Source organism: Mesoplodon bidens, assembly GCF_964165515.1.
Source record: "Mesoplodon bidens genome assembly, chromosome: 11".
NCBI lineage: Eukaryota > Metazoa > Chordata > Mammalia > Artiodactyla > Ziphiidae > Mesoplodon > Mesoplodon bidens.
In genome coordinates this window covers 61477128-61492871 of record NC_138167.1, presented here as the reverse complement: position 1 = coordinate 61492871, position 15744 = coordinate 61477128, and the positions used below count along the sequence as shown (strand labels likewise).

The window sequence follows — 15744 nt, the reverse complement described above, 5'->3', positions numbered from 1 at the left end:
TGAAACAAAACGGGCTTCCCTGGTGGTGCAGCAGTTAAGAATCCACCTGCCAATGCAGGGGACACAGGTTCGAGCCCTGGTCTGGGAAGATCCCACATGCTGCGGAGCAACTAAGCCTGTGCGCCACCACTACTGAGCCTGTGCTCTAGAGCCCGCGAGCCACAACTGCTGAGCCCGTGTGCTGCAACGACTGAAGCCCGCGCGCCTAGAGCCCGTGCTCCCAAAAGAGAAGCCACCGCAATGAGAAACCCGCGTGCAGCAACGAAGACCCAACACAGCTAAAAATAAATAAATAAATAAATAAAAAGAAGGAGTTGGAGAGAAAGGTCATTATTAAAAAAAAGAAAGAAAGAAAGAAAAAGAAACAAAACAACTCCCCCCCGCCAAAAGAAACCCACGCCACTTGTCAGCTTAGCAAAGGACGCCATATGCTGTCTTGACTCAACCATGATTCAGATCAGCTGTGTTGAGAGAGAACATCAATTATGCTACACTATAAAAAGAACATCATAGAGTGTGGTGACAGTTTCCTTTATTTTTACCTGTGCCATGAGCTAGAATACCACACAAAACTACTTGGTAAGGTGTTCTGACTCAGCTTCAAAATACCGATGTGGTCAGTGTGAGCCACCCCATGCATCCAATTATCTTAAATGGACAAAGTAGACAGGAAGAAGTTTGAGCCAGCAAATCAAAATAAATAAGGTTAGAATTGTGACCAACCATGCCCCCAGAGGAGAGTTTCTCAGCTCTTTCATTCTTCCAGTCTTTTGTAGTGGTCCCTGGACCCGAGGGTGTGGTCACTGGACCGTGGGCAAGGACACTCATTCAAAGACTAAGGAACCCTGGGGCTCACTCTAGGCTGAGTCAGCCTCTCTGACGGCCACAAGCCCAGAGAAGTCATATTAGAGGTAACAGGACGATTTGTAAGCTAGGGATATGCTCACGGTAGCCGTGGAGGTTTTATATATAGTGCTTAGTTAAGTGCCGGGCACGGAATAAGCACAGTTTAAGTGTTAGTGGCTATCATCCTCATTGAGAATATTACAAAACTTGATCAGAAGACATTAAAGAAAACATAAATGGTTATACCATTGCATGATAGGAAACTGCAATAACGTAGAGACATCAGTTCTCCCCAAGTTGACCTGTGGTTTCAATGCCATTCAAAATAAAATCTCAACGGGGTTTTTTCTAGACATTCACAAGCTGATTTTCTAACTAATATGGGAAACTCCTAGGTTTTCTGTTACTCTCTGACTCCCTTAAGGCTTTGTATGGATTCTTTTCTGACTCCTCAGCTTTTAAAACCCTTCCCATGTGCAAAATTCCGTATGTCCTCAACCTCTCTGAACATTCCTTTCATCTTGATCTAGGTGAAATACGGCTCACTTCTAAGGACAAACTTTTCCCAGAAGGTCCTCAAAGTGGGCTGTTTTCTCCTATACCCAGTGTACTGCTTGGCTTGAAGGTGTGTAGGTGTGAAGGTGATTGTCATTGCTGCTTTCAGAACTTCTTCCTCCAAAACCCCTCCAACTTTTCATCTCATGCCATCAGAGTATACCTCATGGATAATCTCTTCTGCTATTAAAAGATCTGTTGGTCCCTCTATGTCGTTCCTTAAAGAATTTAGCTCTAGTTCACTGTTAACTCTGCGTTACTTCTCCTGTCTTAAATCTTGGTTATTTTAGTTTTTACATAGATTATCCTTTCATTACCCTGGCCTTTTATTTCTTGACTTTCTCTCCTTCAGTGAACTTGGACACCCCCTTCCTCCCATCTAACCACACATTGCCACGTGCTACCCAGGCCTTATGACTAACCATGGCTGCATTCATTCCCTCCACAATCTTAATTCCAAGAGTCCCACTCTGGCTGCCTGTTGTATCCTGTCTCTCCGGGTCCCCTATTCCAACAAGTCTTCAACCCCACCAGGACCCACAGTCTGTTGATCCTACTCCTTCCTATTCACTGTCCCTTTTGTTCCTTATGGTCACATTTCCCTTCTTAAATCCAGTTTAGATCTAAGGATCAGTAATAAAGCATTTCCTTGTGTACATTCTCAGTTCCCTTGCCTCTTCTCCTAACTTTGTCATACTTTCCTGGTAAAACTTCAGCCCTAGTTAAATCCAACTTGCTGTTTCTTTTGTGTCTGCACCCAAATAACTGAACAAGGATGGAGAAAAACTTACAACCAAACTGATTGGTCTTTCTGTAAATGGATGATCACTGACCTTGGGTAGGCATTTAGTTCTACCCAGCAATCCTTCTATTTCCCTAATCCATTTAATTCTCGTGCTTTCCTAGTCAACTGTTTTATGCCTTTTGCTCTCCCTAAGTCTCGGTTGCCTCTCCCTCATCCTCCTTCTCAGTTTCCTATTTTTCTGAAAAATTGGGGGCAACCAGAAGATAATTTCCAGGAACTCCCAGTACCCTCTCTACCCCCTACTTGTATCTGTCCCCATAATTTGCCTTCCCTCTGTTACTGTTGGTGAACTGTCTTCCTTCAGATGCCAGCCACCCTCAGGTCTGCACTAAATTCCACTCCCTTTTGCATACCTTGCTCCAACAATTCTCTCCCCCCCTTTCTTAAATCATCAGTTTTACCTTTTCTGTTAGATTGTTCTCATCAGTTTATAGATCTGCTGTAATTTTTCCCATCCTAGGAAAAATCTCTCCCCCATTTCCCTGATTTTTCTCTGCTCCCATTTATAATAAAGCTTCTCTAAAGAGTTTTTTATATTCACCTACCACAATTTCTCTGTTCTCTTGAACCCATTCCACATTGCCAAGTCCATTGGTCTTCATCTTAAATCTTTATCTTACTGGATTTAAGATAAATCTTAAAATCTTAAATCTTACTGGATAAATCCTTATCAGCTGCAGTTGATGTAGTTCATCACTTCTTTCTCCTTGAAACACCTTCATTTGGCTTCTAGAACACCACCCCCTTCGGATTTTCCTCTCTTGTTGGCTTTTCTCTCTGCGGTCCAGAGCTCAGTCCTCAGACCTCTTCTCCCCACCTACCTGTACTCTCCTGGCAATTGCATTCAGCCTTGGGGTTTTACTACTTTACATTTGACAGTAACTGTAACAGTTTTCTTTAGCTGGACTTTTCTCCTGATCTCCAAACTTGTATGTTCATCTGCCTACTCCACATTTCCACTTGTATTTCTAATAAGTACCTCAAATTTAACAAATCTCCACCTGAACTCCCGATTCCTCCCTTCTCCATATATCTTTACAGCAGTCTCCTCCAACTCAGTAAACAGCAGATACATCTGTCCATTTATTACTCAGGCCAAAGTTTGGAGCCATCCTTGGCTCCCCCTTCTCAGATACCCCTCATAATAATCTATCATCAAGTCTTATTGGCTCCGTCTTCAGAATATATTCAGAATCTGATCTGTGCTTCGTATGTCTGCCTCTGCCACTCTTTTCCAAGAATAGTGTCCTGACTGATCTCCTGTTGTCTTTTCTTTCTCCTGCTATGATCAGTTCTTTACAGAATAGCCAGAGGGATCCTTTCAAAGTGAAAGTCAGGTGATGTCACTCCTCTGCTCAGAACCCTCCCTGGGTTCACATCAGGAGCGGAAGTTCTTTCAGTGGCCTACAGAGCCTGTGTCTTACCCCTGAGTCACTGGATGCTTCCACCAAGCCCCCTGCTGTTCCTGTGATGCCTTTGCCTGCCATCCAAGCTCTTCTCACAGGAAGGGGCATAGTTTGCTTCCTCACCTTCTTCAGTTCTGTGCTCAAATACCACTTTTTTTTTTTTTTTTTTTTGCTGTACGCGGGCCTCTCGCTGCTGTGGCCTCTCCCGTTGCGGAGCACAGGCTCCGGACGCGCAGGCTCAGTGGCCATGGCTCATGGGCCCAGCCGCTCCGCGGCATGTGGGATCTTCCCAGACCGGGGCGCGAACCCGCGTCCCCTGCATCGGCAGGCGGACTCTCAACCACTGAGCCACCAGGGAAGCCCTCAAATACCACTTTTTAAATAAGGTCTTACATACAAAAAATCTTTCTCTACCTAAGACTGTAAAGACATTCTCCATATATTTTCTTCCAGAGTTTCATAGTTTTGCCTAACATGCATTCCTAAATCCATTTGGAATTACTTTTAGTAGGATTATACATAAGGCTCCAATTTGGTTTTTTCTCCTATGATTGATAGTTGTTCCAGCACCTCTTCTGGAACAGTCCGGCCTTCACCTGGGATCTTTAGTGCCAGCACTGTCATTTGCCAGGTTTCTCTGTGTGCACAGTTCTCTTCTGGACACTGTCCACTTCTGTGCATTTCACCTTCTCTTCGCTTCCTTTGCTTGGTATAATGCATTTGAGATTCTCTTTGTTCTGATGACAGATGAATTTTGACTGTGGTGAGGACATTGGGGAAGAGGGAAGCATGTGACTTTTCGGGGGGGAGAGGACTGATATATTTGGAACCCTTTAAAGCTGGTATCGCCAAACTATGATCTGTGGGCCAAATCTGACCTACCACCTGTTTTTTTTTTTTTTTTTTTTAATGGCCTTTGAGTTAAGAATGATTTTTACATTTTAAATGGTAGGGGAAAACAAATGACCAAAATTTCATGACACATGAAAATTATATGAACTTTAAATTTCAGTGTCCATACAAAGAGTTGACTAGAACGCAGCTGTGTTCGTTCTTTTGGATGTTGTCTCTGGCTGCTTTTGCCCTGCAGCAGCAGAGAAGTTGTGACAGGGGTTGTCAGGTCCTCAAAGCCTAAAATATTTACTCTCTGGCTCTTTGCAGAAAATGTTTGCCAACCCTGCAACCCTGTCTCAGGGAGTTGTCTCAGCTTGAGTGTCCTGGATATGACAGAAGAGGGGAATAGAGTACATAAAGGAGAGTTTTGAGGTCTGCAGAGATGAATTTCAAACTTTTGCCTAGGCTCTTTCTGGTAGGAGATAGAAATGTTTTTATTTTCTGTTTTTGTTCGTCTAACGCACAAAAAGGGGTTTATGCTTTTAAATAACAACCAATGATTGTTATTTTAAACTCTGAACTTGTGTGTATTGTAATAGTTTTTCTCAGTGACAGTGGTTAAGCGACTCTAAACCACATGTGCCAATTTTTAATTAAATGTCGGGTATTAGAATGAATCTTTCAACCAGGAGGTAAGTCTTAGTCGCAGTGTTAAATGACGAACGGTTAGTCTCCTTTTCAGAAGGAGATGCCGCCTGATGGATTGACTGTAAGATGTGAGTACGGATGGTATGTTAGGCCTATCTAACCTGTGCTGTAATCACCGGGAGTTTTCTTTAATTTTACTCAAACAGGACTTGTCAGGATTAAACCTACAGATCTGTTCAAACTTGAAGGAAGTGCAGTTCTACCTTTTGTATAATTCAAAGGCTGTTTTTGTTCTGTAATGTAACATTTCATTTATAAGTTGTCTTCAGGGTATACATTCATTCCTATGTAAAAGGAATGTCTAATGGTTGAATTTTAATTGTCCTGCTAAGTACTTTCGGCCTTCTGAGAATGAAGTAGCTAAGCTTCTTAAAGTCTTTGTGAATATTTTGTGTTAGTTTGGTTAAAGCAGAAGTGACAGCAATTTTTATTATTATAACATTTGTAATACACAAATGATTGACTGATCTTTACTGGTTATTTCACTGTCGTTAATAATTACACATACTTAGCTGTGCTGTCTTGACAGTGAACATGGAGTTTGCAGACAGAGTACATTAGGACTCCTTTGGATCTGTAATACCAAATAGCTTTCTTTCAAGGCTGTGGAGAAGGTAAAGAGGTACAGAAGAGAGTTAAATGTTTTCACAGTAGTTACTGTTAATGAAAAGCTTTTTTTGTCCTCATCTGATAAAAGTTGTTAATTTATTATATTGTATTAAAATATGGTGAATAAAATCTGTAGATATTTATTATATGGCTCTAGAGGAAAAGTTTTTTTTTTCCTTTCACCCTTTATAGAGGGGTACAGACATCTAAGAAATAGTCTCTGCTTTCAAGAAATTTAAAATGTAGTTAATTGAGTTACAACCTCTCACCTCTCCCTCCCCCTTTAAGCTTGCCCATTCAGTGGGGAAGGAGAAATTAGATGTTTCTTAAATACCAATTATAAGATATTAACACCTTAAGATATGACCCTTTTTTTTTTTTCAAATTTTTGGGTCCAGGATGTGTGAATTTCTTAATGGGAATGGAGGAGTTGAGCTAGTTCCTCAGTGTTTCCCTTTTTCCAGTTGCTGCTGCAAAGTACACTGATTTCACTGCTCCCATCAGGCCTGCTGCCTGGCTCAGGGCACATGCTCAGTACGTGGGTTACCTGACAAGTCTGTGAAGCAGTTAGATCCTGCTCTGAATATGTGAATAGTCTCATCACTGTTTTAAACTTGAATTGAACAAATGCAATTAGTGAATGCGGGTCTGGGCCCTAGAGATACAGAAAAAAATAAGGTAGTCTCTATTTTTCTGGGATTTATAGTCTAGCTGGGGTGATAGACCGCATCAGTGAATGTAATCTGATGTGGGTAAATGCTATTCCGTTCTATGGGCCGAGCTCCAGGGGCGCATAGAGATGGGCTGCAGTTCCCCTGAGTACTCTGAGTAGCAGAGGAGTCTCACCAGGGCTGTGGGTTTTCAGAGGCCTGAAAGGAGCCCGCAGTTTCTTCCAGGCAGAGGCTTGGGGGTGGTGTGAGAGGGCTTCTGGGGGAGGGCATACATGTGAACAGACCCAGAGGATTGCCAGTGCTTGCTGGTTTCAGGAATCCATGGCGAGGACAAATGACAGTGATCACAGTCCCAGATTATTTTCTCTTTATACCGCCGCGTATGTGAACTGTTGTATGCTGGATAGATGCTGCCGTGATTATTCTTTAGTAGCTATTGATAGTTATTTGTGTTACAGGGATCTTTTGGTTGGCCGTAGTTCAGGTAAACATTTTTCTTTTGGTTAAAAGTGTAATGAAGGAGAAAGGCATGGTGTATATGTGACAAATTAACATGTAACATTGGAAATTATTTTGGGTGGTTCATGAACTTACTAATTGTTCTATGGTTGGCATATCAGTTACCCAGTTTTCCTAAGAACAGTGCTGTGATTTTGTGTTGTCTATTATAGTTTGATTTCAAAGCTTTTGCTGTGCTAGATATCAGTTTTGAGTGAAGCAGAGGTTAAGATTTCAAAGAGTGACATCAGAGAAGACCATTCACAGTAGGAAGGTGGTGCCCATGAGAGAGGGAGCTTGTGAAGGACCCGCTGAAAGAAATCATACTGGCTTCTTTACCCCAGGTATAAACACACATTTCTTAGTCATCGTAGGAGAAAAAAAAAAGAGGCTTTATTGTAGATTATTTGAGTTCTAGAGCTCTACTTTTATTTGACTATAAGATTAAGTAATAAATGTCATCACACTTCATGCAGGTGGGGCAGATAGAGGTAATTAGGTTTATTCTTTGTTGTAGAAATCATGATCACTCTTGTCATTCTTCAGAATGTTTTAAACCCGTGGGTACTTTCTTAGCGTGTTAATAGTGCCTGCACTATATTTAGTATCGTTCGAGCCCAGAGCACGCCTCCCCCAAATAAGCCTCAGTGGCATATTGATTTTTTTGAATTAAAGTTACTTAAGAAAGAGCCAGTGCAAGAGGGACGCTCTGACCCTCCTCTCTGTTGAAAGCAGGCAGTAAATCTCCGTGTGAGAGGTACCCTCCCTGCATCTGGAGTCAGAAGGACAGCCTTATCCCCAAAGGTGAATTTGGGGCCAAGAAGCCTATATAAACAAACCTTGTTTCCTCTATAACGTACTACCCCAAGTCCAGACTCTCCTTAGATTCTTCACTAACTAAGCACCCAAAGCCTAAGTTTCTTTGTTCTGTCAATTCCTCAGAAATTTAGTGTTTCTTTCTCTAAAAAGTATAAAAGCCGCCTGCTGTGGCCCATTTTTTAGGTCCCATTTCTATGAGACCTCCATGCACACGAATTAAAATTTCTTTTTCTCCTGCGTGTCTGTCAATTTTATTATTAGTCCAGTGGCAAGAGCTCTGGGGGTAGAGTGGGAATTGCCTTCTCCCCAGCAGCACCCACTTCTCCTTAAAGCTGTCGTGAGAGTGTTAGTGAATCTTCTTCTTGTCATATTGTCACTGAAAGTGGCTTACACACTCCATTGTTTTATACAGTTTCTGAGGCAGGACTAATGCTGCACCTTTGAACTTTCACCTTTTTATTTGGTCGCTTAATTGCTGTGACCCTGAGCCAAAGCTTCATGATCCCCATTTAGAGAGGGCCAACGGGGGGAGGTGGGGCAGATTATTTTATGCACGATTTCCCAATTTTTAATTGAGTAATTTATATTCTGCCTCTTTCCAAAAACAAATCCTGACATGCCTTAAAAAATAAATACAGTTAGATAAAGTAAAGGTAAGGGAGGAAATTGGAGGGGAGGGAAAAGCCAGGAATAACGTTAGTACTCAGGAGTCATGCTCAGGGATCCGTAGTGTTAAAGGTGGGTCGTGGGTTTGACTCCAGGCTCCTTAAAGGCAAAGACAGAGGAGAACGTGATAAATAGTGATTTCTATCATCCATCCTTAAGATAAAAAGGCGACGCTTGGAGTACAAGTATTTATGGTCCTGAAGCTCGCGGAGGGAGTGTCTCCCAGGCCCCCCGAGCAAGCACAGCCGCTTGGGGCGCTTCAGTGGCCGTGCTTCTGGAGAAATGCCCAGCTCCCGGTGGTCTGGCTTCAGTTCATCCAGGGGTGAAATGTAGGGTGCTGGGATTCCACGGTGCGAGCACAGGGAGAGAATTCCTATGGTCAGGACTAATCTGTAAGAGTCTCTTCAATTGTCTAACAGCAATTTTTCTTCTGACATTAAAGCGGATTCTTGTTTCTTTAGAGGATTCATGGAATGAGGAAATGGGCTTGCGTTTAGATGCCATGCTGCACACAGAAATCCTTCTCTTCATAGCTGTGGAATGAGAGCCAGTGTGGGCAGTGCTCCTGGCGTGAGAGGCCGTGGGAACTGAGGTGCCCAGTTTGGGGGGGGGGCGGGGTGAACAGCCACAGGTTCATCCCCCGCCCTGGGCACACACTCTCCCTGGAAGCGAGCTCTCTCTGTCTCTCTGTCTCCTTCCCTCCCTCCCGCTCCCCCGGCTCCCCTTCTTTGTGGTTGAACGTGTGTAAGCTCAGAGCACTGCCTCTGGCTCCTCTATCTAAGAATGGGTAGTGTCTCTGCCCCCCAGGCAGTCCTTCATGAGGACCCTTTCTCATAACTTTACTGCAGGTACACACTGGGTGACAAAGGACATGGTTATATTCTCTGTCTAGAACGTGAGATGCAGATATTCTGGTTGGACTAAGGGCAGACCCATAACCATAAACAGTCACCTTAAACGGGGGTTCGGGTTGTCGTGGGGTGGAAATCGACTGTTTCAGTTGGAATTGTGGCTCCAAAAGTTATCAGCTGAGGGATGTGGGCAAGTTACATAGACTCTTCTCTGTCTCAGGTGTCTTGTCTTTAAAATGGAGAGGACAGTATTGGCTTCCTAAGGTTAATGCAAAGATTAAATGAGATAATACAGGGCAGTCCGGTTGATGATAAGAGCAGTGCCTTGGTGAAGTGCTCAGCGTACGTAGCTCTTTTGTGTCTTAAACGAAGGAGCTGGAACAGATAGGCCTAGCTTGCCTCCCCACAAAATTAAGTACCAGCAGTGTTCTGAAAAGGATGTTTGGAAATGTCTTTTTCTTTTTTTTCTGGTTTGTAACAATTTTATCCTTTTTCAGAGAAACAGCACCCAGGACTATCTTCCAAAGAGTCCTGGATATCCTAAAGAGATCTTCTCATGCCGTTGAACTGGCCTGCAGAGACCCATCCCAAGTGGACCATCTGGCTTCCAGTCTGCAGTTAATAACGGAGTGCTTCCGGTGTCTCCGGAATGCTTGTATCGAGTGTTCTGTGAACCAGAACTCAATCAGGTGCTGTTCTTTGTCGTTACATGTATGCCTTTGATAATATAATATCTCTTTGTGTACGTGCATGCTGGTTCCGTCATGTTGGCCTCTCTGTTAGAGATGGTCTTGGCATCGCAGTCACCCGTGTTTATTAGGAGACCCTCTGCGTCTCCGGGGACAAGTGCTCTGCAGGGCTTGCTGTGGGAGACTCCTGGATGAGTATGTAATGGGACGACGTGTTTAACGTTAGGGGCTATTTAGGTTTCTCACTTGTATTTATAATGTTTTGAGGGATTTCGTTTTTTACATAACAGTGATTTGAACTTAATTTTGATCCTTTGATTCTAGATTCTGCCTGCCTAAATGCATTTGCAGTTCTGGACTTCACTTCTTAGTTGTAGGTGTTTTAATTAGTTGCCCTTGTGTTTACTTCGAACAGGGAGCACGATGTGAATTTCTAAGACGGTTTATCTTAAGCATTCCTTAAGATTGTGTAAAGTTGCCAGCTACTGCCACCTAATTTATAATATACAACTCAAATGTAGTTACAAAGATGAGCAAGGGAATTGCCCTGTCCTGCTCTTGTTCTTTTACATGTTACACTCTCCTCCCAGAACTGAGCACCCTTCCTCTTTGATTTTATGGAATCTGCTTTTTATTAACAATTTTTACTTGAGATGAAGTCCGAAGCCACAAAGCATGCTCACTTTTATTTCCTGGACTTGAATGTAGACGAGCCCCCGGGCTCCCTGTTACTGCCATGATGAGTGAAGTCGGGCTGGTCCAGAAGCTGGTGCAGAGACTCCCTGTGCTGCCCAGACGGTCTTATACCTGAGGCTTTGATATGATTAATGAGGTTGTTTTAGATCAAAGGATAGGGAATCAAAAGAGAGAGTTGTTTAACTTCAGCACAGAATTGAACATGGCGTCCATATACAGATAAATGGCTAGAAACGGTAATGATCTTGGTAGTAATAGTTAACACTGAAAAAGTATAACTAGTTATATGCTAGAAGCAGCAGGCCAGAGGCTAGATTATTTTGTCCCTTTCCAGGCAGGGAGGCCCTCTAGTGTGACGGGAGAGGGAAAGGAGAGCCCTAGAATGGAAATTCTAACCATTCAGGGCCTCAGCTCCTGGGAAAAACATTTTTGTAGACAGAAAGACAGCAAAGATTCTGGTAGGGACTCTGAGGTCAACCGTAGCTAAAGCTGCTATTCCCGAGCCTGTCAAGATTCAGATCTCAACCAATATGTGTTTTTCTGATGTTTTCAGTTATTAAAGAGTTAATTAAAAAGTAGGATGCTGTTAAGGCCTAGACCTTTTTACATCTTTTGTCTGAACATTGCACTTTGTATGGACTGGAATTATTTTTTGCCAAGGGTGTATGGAACATGGGGTATAATACAGCAAAGCAAACAATCTGAGTCATACGAAATTTCAGGAAGTACTCAAAGAAAACTGTTGAAAGCAGTTAGCTCTGCATGTAAATATAATCCCTACTGCTGGGGTCGCTGTACTTTTACTGCAGAGAGCCAGATAAATAGTTCAGGCTTTGTGATCTCTGTCAGAGGGGCTCACTTCTCCCATTGTAGTAGAAGGGAGCCATATGTAGTACGTGAACAAATGCACATGCTGTGTTCCAGTAAGACCTCATTTGTGAACATTGAAATTTGAATTTCATAGAATTTCCATGTCATGAAGTTACATTTTTCTCCCCCCACCAAATCTGGCCATACAGAAGCAGGCAGTGGGCCCAGGTGCCTGGCAGCCATTTGTATGTGTAGAGGCAAGAGAAGGAACAGAGGTGGAACAGCATCTTCTTTTCGGAGGCAGGTGCTGAGCCCCTTTTCCCACCAGTCTTGTGTTCGGATAAAGAGGAAAGGAGCAATGGCTGTCTGCCCACCTGGCCTTGGGGAGGGGAGAGAGGATTCTAGCCTTGTGCACACTGACCCTGACCCTCTTCTTTAGCAGTGAATGTCTTGGCTTAATTCTGATCTATGTTGAGAAGAAGTGAAGAAGGTAGGGAGCTGTATGAGTTTCCTTTGCTGCTGTAACAAAGTACTGCAAATTCAGTAGCTTAAAATAACAGAAATTTATTACTGACAGTTCTGGAGGTCAGAAGTCCAAAATCAGTTTTCCTGACCTAAAGTTAGTGTCAGCAGGGCTGGTTCCTTCTGGAGTCTCTAGTAGAGAAATGATTCCCTTGGCTTTTCTAGCTTCCTGAGGCTGCCTGCATTCCTTTACTTCAGAGCAACACCGTAACCTCTTCCAGTCTCTTTCTGACTCTGACCATATGGCATCCCTCTGATAAGGACCATTATGGTTACATGAGGCCCACCCAGGTGATTCAGGATAATCTTCCCATCTTCAAACCATTAATTTAATCACTCCTGGAAAGTCTCTTGTGGTATTTTCTGACCAGTTCTTATTCTCCAAAAACAGCCAGCGGTCCAACAATGCAGTTCCATTCTGACACTAACTACCTCAAGTTAGTGGCTTCAGATCCCATAACTTCATGACTCAGTCCCCCAAGACTGCCCCACCTTGGATGCCAGCTGCAAATGGGGTACCCAGGCTACATTTCTGCCCAGCTGACTACAAATTGAGGGGTTCCCAGGACACCCCTCAGGTTTGATAATTCAGTAGAACGACTCAGAGAACTCAGCGTAGCACTTTACATTCTGTTACTAGTTTACTATGAAGGGACAGCCACCTGGAAGAGATACATAGGATGGGGCGGGGCACAGAGCTTCTGTGCCCTCTCCAAACATGCCATCTTCTGAGCACTTTGATGTGCTCATCAGCCCATTCAGAAGCTTTCCAAACTCATTGTTTCGGACTTTTTGTGGAAGTTCCATCACATAGGTGTGATTGATTAAATCATCGGCCACGGTGATTGAACTGCCTTCCCTTCCTCAGAGGTAGGAGGTTGCGGTTGAAGGTTCCAGCTGTCTGATCTTAGGGCTGGTCCCTCTGGCAGCCACCTCCCATCCTGCAGGTCCAGGAAGAGTCCCCTCCTTAGCATAAGCTCGGGTATGGTTGAAAGGGGCTTGTTACGAATAACAAAAGGCCTTCCTCTCACCCAGGAACTTCCAAGGGTTTTAGGAGCTCTGTGCCAGGAACTGGGGACAAAGATCAAATATAAATCGATTACATCACATCTCTGCCATGTAAGGTAATATATTCAGTTTCCAGAGTTTAGTATGTGGACATCTTTAGGGGGCCATTATTTTGCCTAGCGCAGTCTACCCTTCGGCCCCTAAAGATTCACGTCTGTCCTATGTGCAAAATACATTCGTCTCGTCTCAAGGTCCCCCACATTCTCGACCCATTCAGCATCAACTCAAGCCCCAAATCTCATCTAAGTCTCATTAGCTAAAAAGTCCCAAATCTTACCATCTAAATTACATTTGGGTGAGACTCTGGATATGATTCATCCTGAAGCAAAATTCCTTTTTATCTTTGGACATGTGAAACTAGACACGAAGTTGTCTGCTCCCAAAATACAATGGTTGGATGGGCCTAGGATAACAGTTTTAGACATTACCCTCTAAAAGAGGAGAAAATTGAGGGAAAAGAGGAGTCACTGGTCCCGAGCAATTTCAAAATCCAGTTGGGCAAACTCAGGTTTTGAGGCCTGGGAATGATCCTCTGTGGCTTGAGGCTCTGCCTTTGGTCCTACCCTCAGAGTCATCCTTCCTTTTTCTCGAAGGGTAAGAGTCATACATGTTTTCAGCTGAGTAACTTTGTCAGCCTCTTTCCTGCCTGTAGGATTTTGGGAGTTTAACAGCCTTCTTTCATTTCATCCTTTCTCTGTGCAATTCATCCAGGTTGGCAGAGTTTCTCCTGGTATAACATTCTCCAAAACCTTGTGGGTCTCACATGTATGTCATGGGGAATTATATACCATTAAGCAGTCTAGGGTCTGCCATAGAGCTTTCTTAGATAACCCCATCTCTATTCCTGATTTCTGCTGAGATCACTGAGGGGAATGAGTAACACTCCTAGTCTCTTTAAAGAGCCCTCTGTGTAACTGATCATTGACCTTTTGGTTCTTCCAAGGCATTAGCAAAAGGTCGTCCAGCCACATCCTTGGCTTTCTCTCCAGAGCACAGTTTCCTCACAGTGAATAGTCTAGTTTTAGCGTCTTTTCCAATCCGGATAGACTTGAGAATTACCCGAATCATACCTGGTTCCCTTTTAGTCTCCTCTGTCTCTCCCCTCTCGTATTTTACCATACACACCAAGAGGAAATCAGGCCACACCTTCAACGTGTTGCTTGGAAATCTGCTCAGCTAAATATCCAAATTCATCGTTTTGCTAAGCTTCTGCCACTGTAGAAAAAGGATTGTTCTGTCCAGTTTCCAGTAACGAGTTCCTCATTTTCTTCTGAGATCTCACCAGCAGTGCCTTCAGTGTCCACATTTCTATTTAAGACATCTAGGCCTTTTCTGTCATGCTTCTCAAAATTCTTCCAGCCTCTGCCCATTGCCAGATCCCAAAGCCACTTCCACATATCTGTTTGTTACAGCAGCACCCCATTTCTCCTACCCACATTAGTTTCCTGTTGCTACTTGACAAATTACTAAAAACTTAGTGGCTTAAAATAACACATTTATTATCTTACAGTTCTGAAATTCAGAAATCCACAGTGGGCCAACATGGCTGAACCCCTTTTGGAGGCTCTAGGGGAGAATCATTTTCCTTGCCTTTTCCAGCTTGTAGAGGCTGCCTGCACTCCTTGGCTCATGGCCGCCCTCCCTGACCCTCTAGTATTCCTCTTATAAGGACCCGTGTGATACATTGGGCCCACCTGGTTAATAATCCAGGACAGTCCTTTCATCTCAAGGTCCTTAATTTATTCACGACTAAAAATCCCCTTTGCCATGTAAGGTAACGTATTCACAGGTTTTGGGTATTAAGATGTGGATACCTTGGAGGGCCGTTATTCTGCCCACTACAGGAACTGTTAACCGGTAGTCTCTGCATTCATTGTGGATCATAATTTGAAGTGCAGGTTTAAGAAAAAGAATGTGTCTGACTTTGTCCTTTTTAAAAACCTTATACAGGAACTTGGATACAATTGGTGTTGCTGTTGATTTGATTCTTCTTTTTCGTGAACTTCGAGTGGAACAGGAATCCCTGTTGACAGGTAATTTGCAGTATGATTCATGGTTTACTTACATCTTTGAAAAGGATTTAGATACCAGTACTCTGAGTATTACATCATTCATTAAAGCAGATGGTTCTGTATTTCATGATACAGAGAAACTTCATTAGTGATATTAAAGAATTATCATAGAAGAAAGTTGTAGTGACTTCCAATTTTCTCCCTCTGTTGTGGGCTAAATTGTGTGTGTTCCACCCACCCCGCCTCCCCCAATTCATATGTTGAAGTCCTAACCCCTAGTGTACTTCAGAATGTGATTATATTTGGAGACAGGGCCTTTAAAGAGATAATTAAGGTAAAATGAGGTCATATGGGTAGACCCTAATCGAGTGTCACTGGTGTCCTTATAAGAAGGAGAGATGAGGACACAGGTGCAGAGGGACGACCACGTGAAGACACAGGGAAAAGATGACCATCTGCAAACCAAGGAGAGAGGCCTCAGAAGAAATGAGTCCTGCTGACACCTTGACCTCAGACTTCTAGCATCAAAACAGAAAACACATTTTTCTTGTTTAAGGCACCCTGTCTGTGGTACTTTGTTACGGCAGCCCTAGCAAAATGACAGTGTCTTTTAATATGTGTCAATGTGACAGGCCCTATTCTAGGTGTTGGATGTGATCTGAACAGGGACCAAAGCAGT

The 15744-nt window shown here is 43.3% G+C and overlaps 1 protein-coding gene across 1 annotated transcript in view; it reads left to right on the top strand.

Moving 5' to 3' along the window:
* Positions 1-15744, top strand: part of ATXN10 (ataxin 10) — a 161330-nt gene that overhangs the window by 12854 nt on the left and 132732 nt on the right. The window contains exons 2-3 of the mRNA XM_081249283.1: positions 9766-9957; positions 15004-15086. Of these exons, the coding sequence (XP_081105409.1) occupies positions 9766-9957; positions 15004-15086 (275 nt within the window). The remainder of the gene's footprint in view (positions 1-9765; positions 9958-15003; positions 15087-15744) is intronic.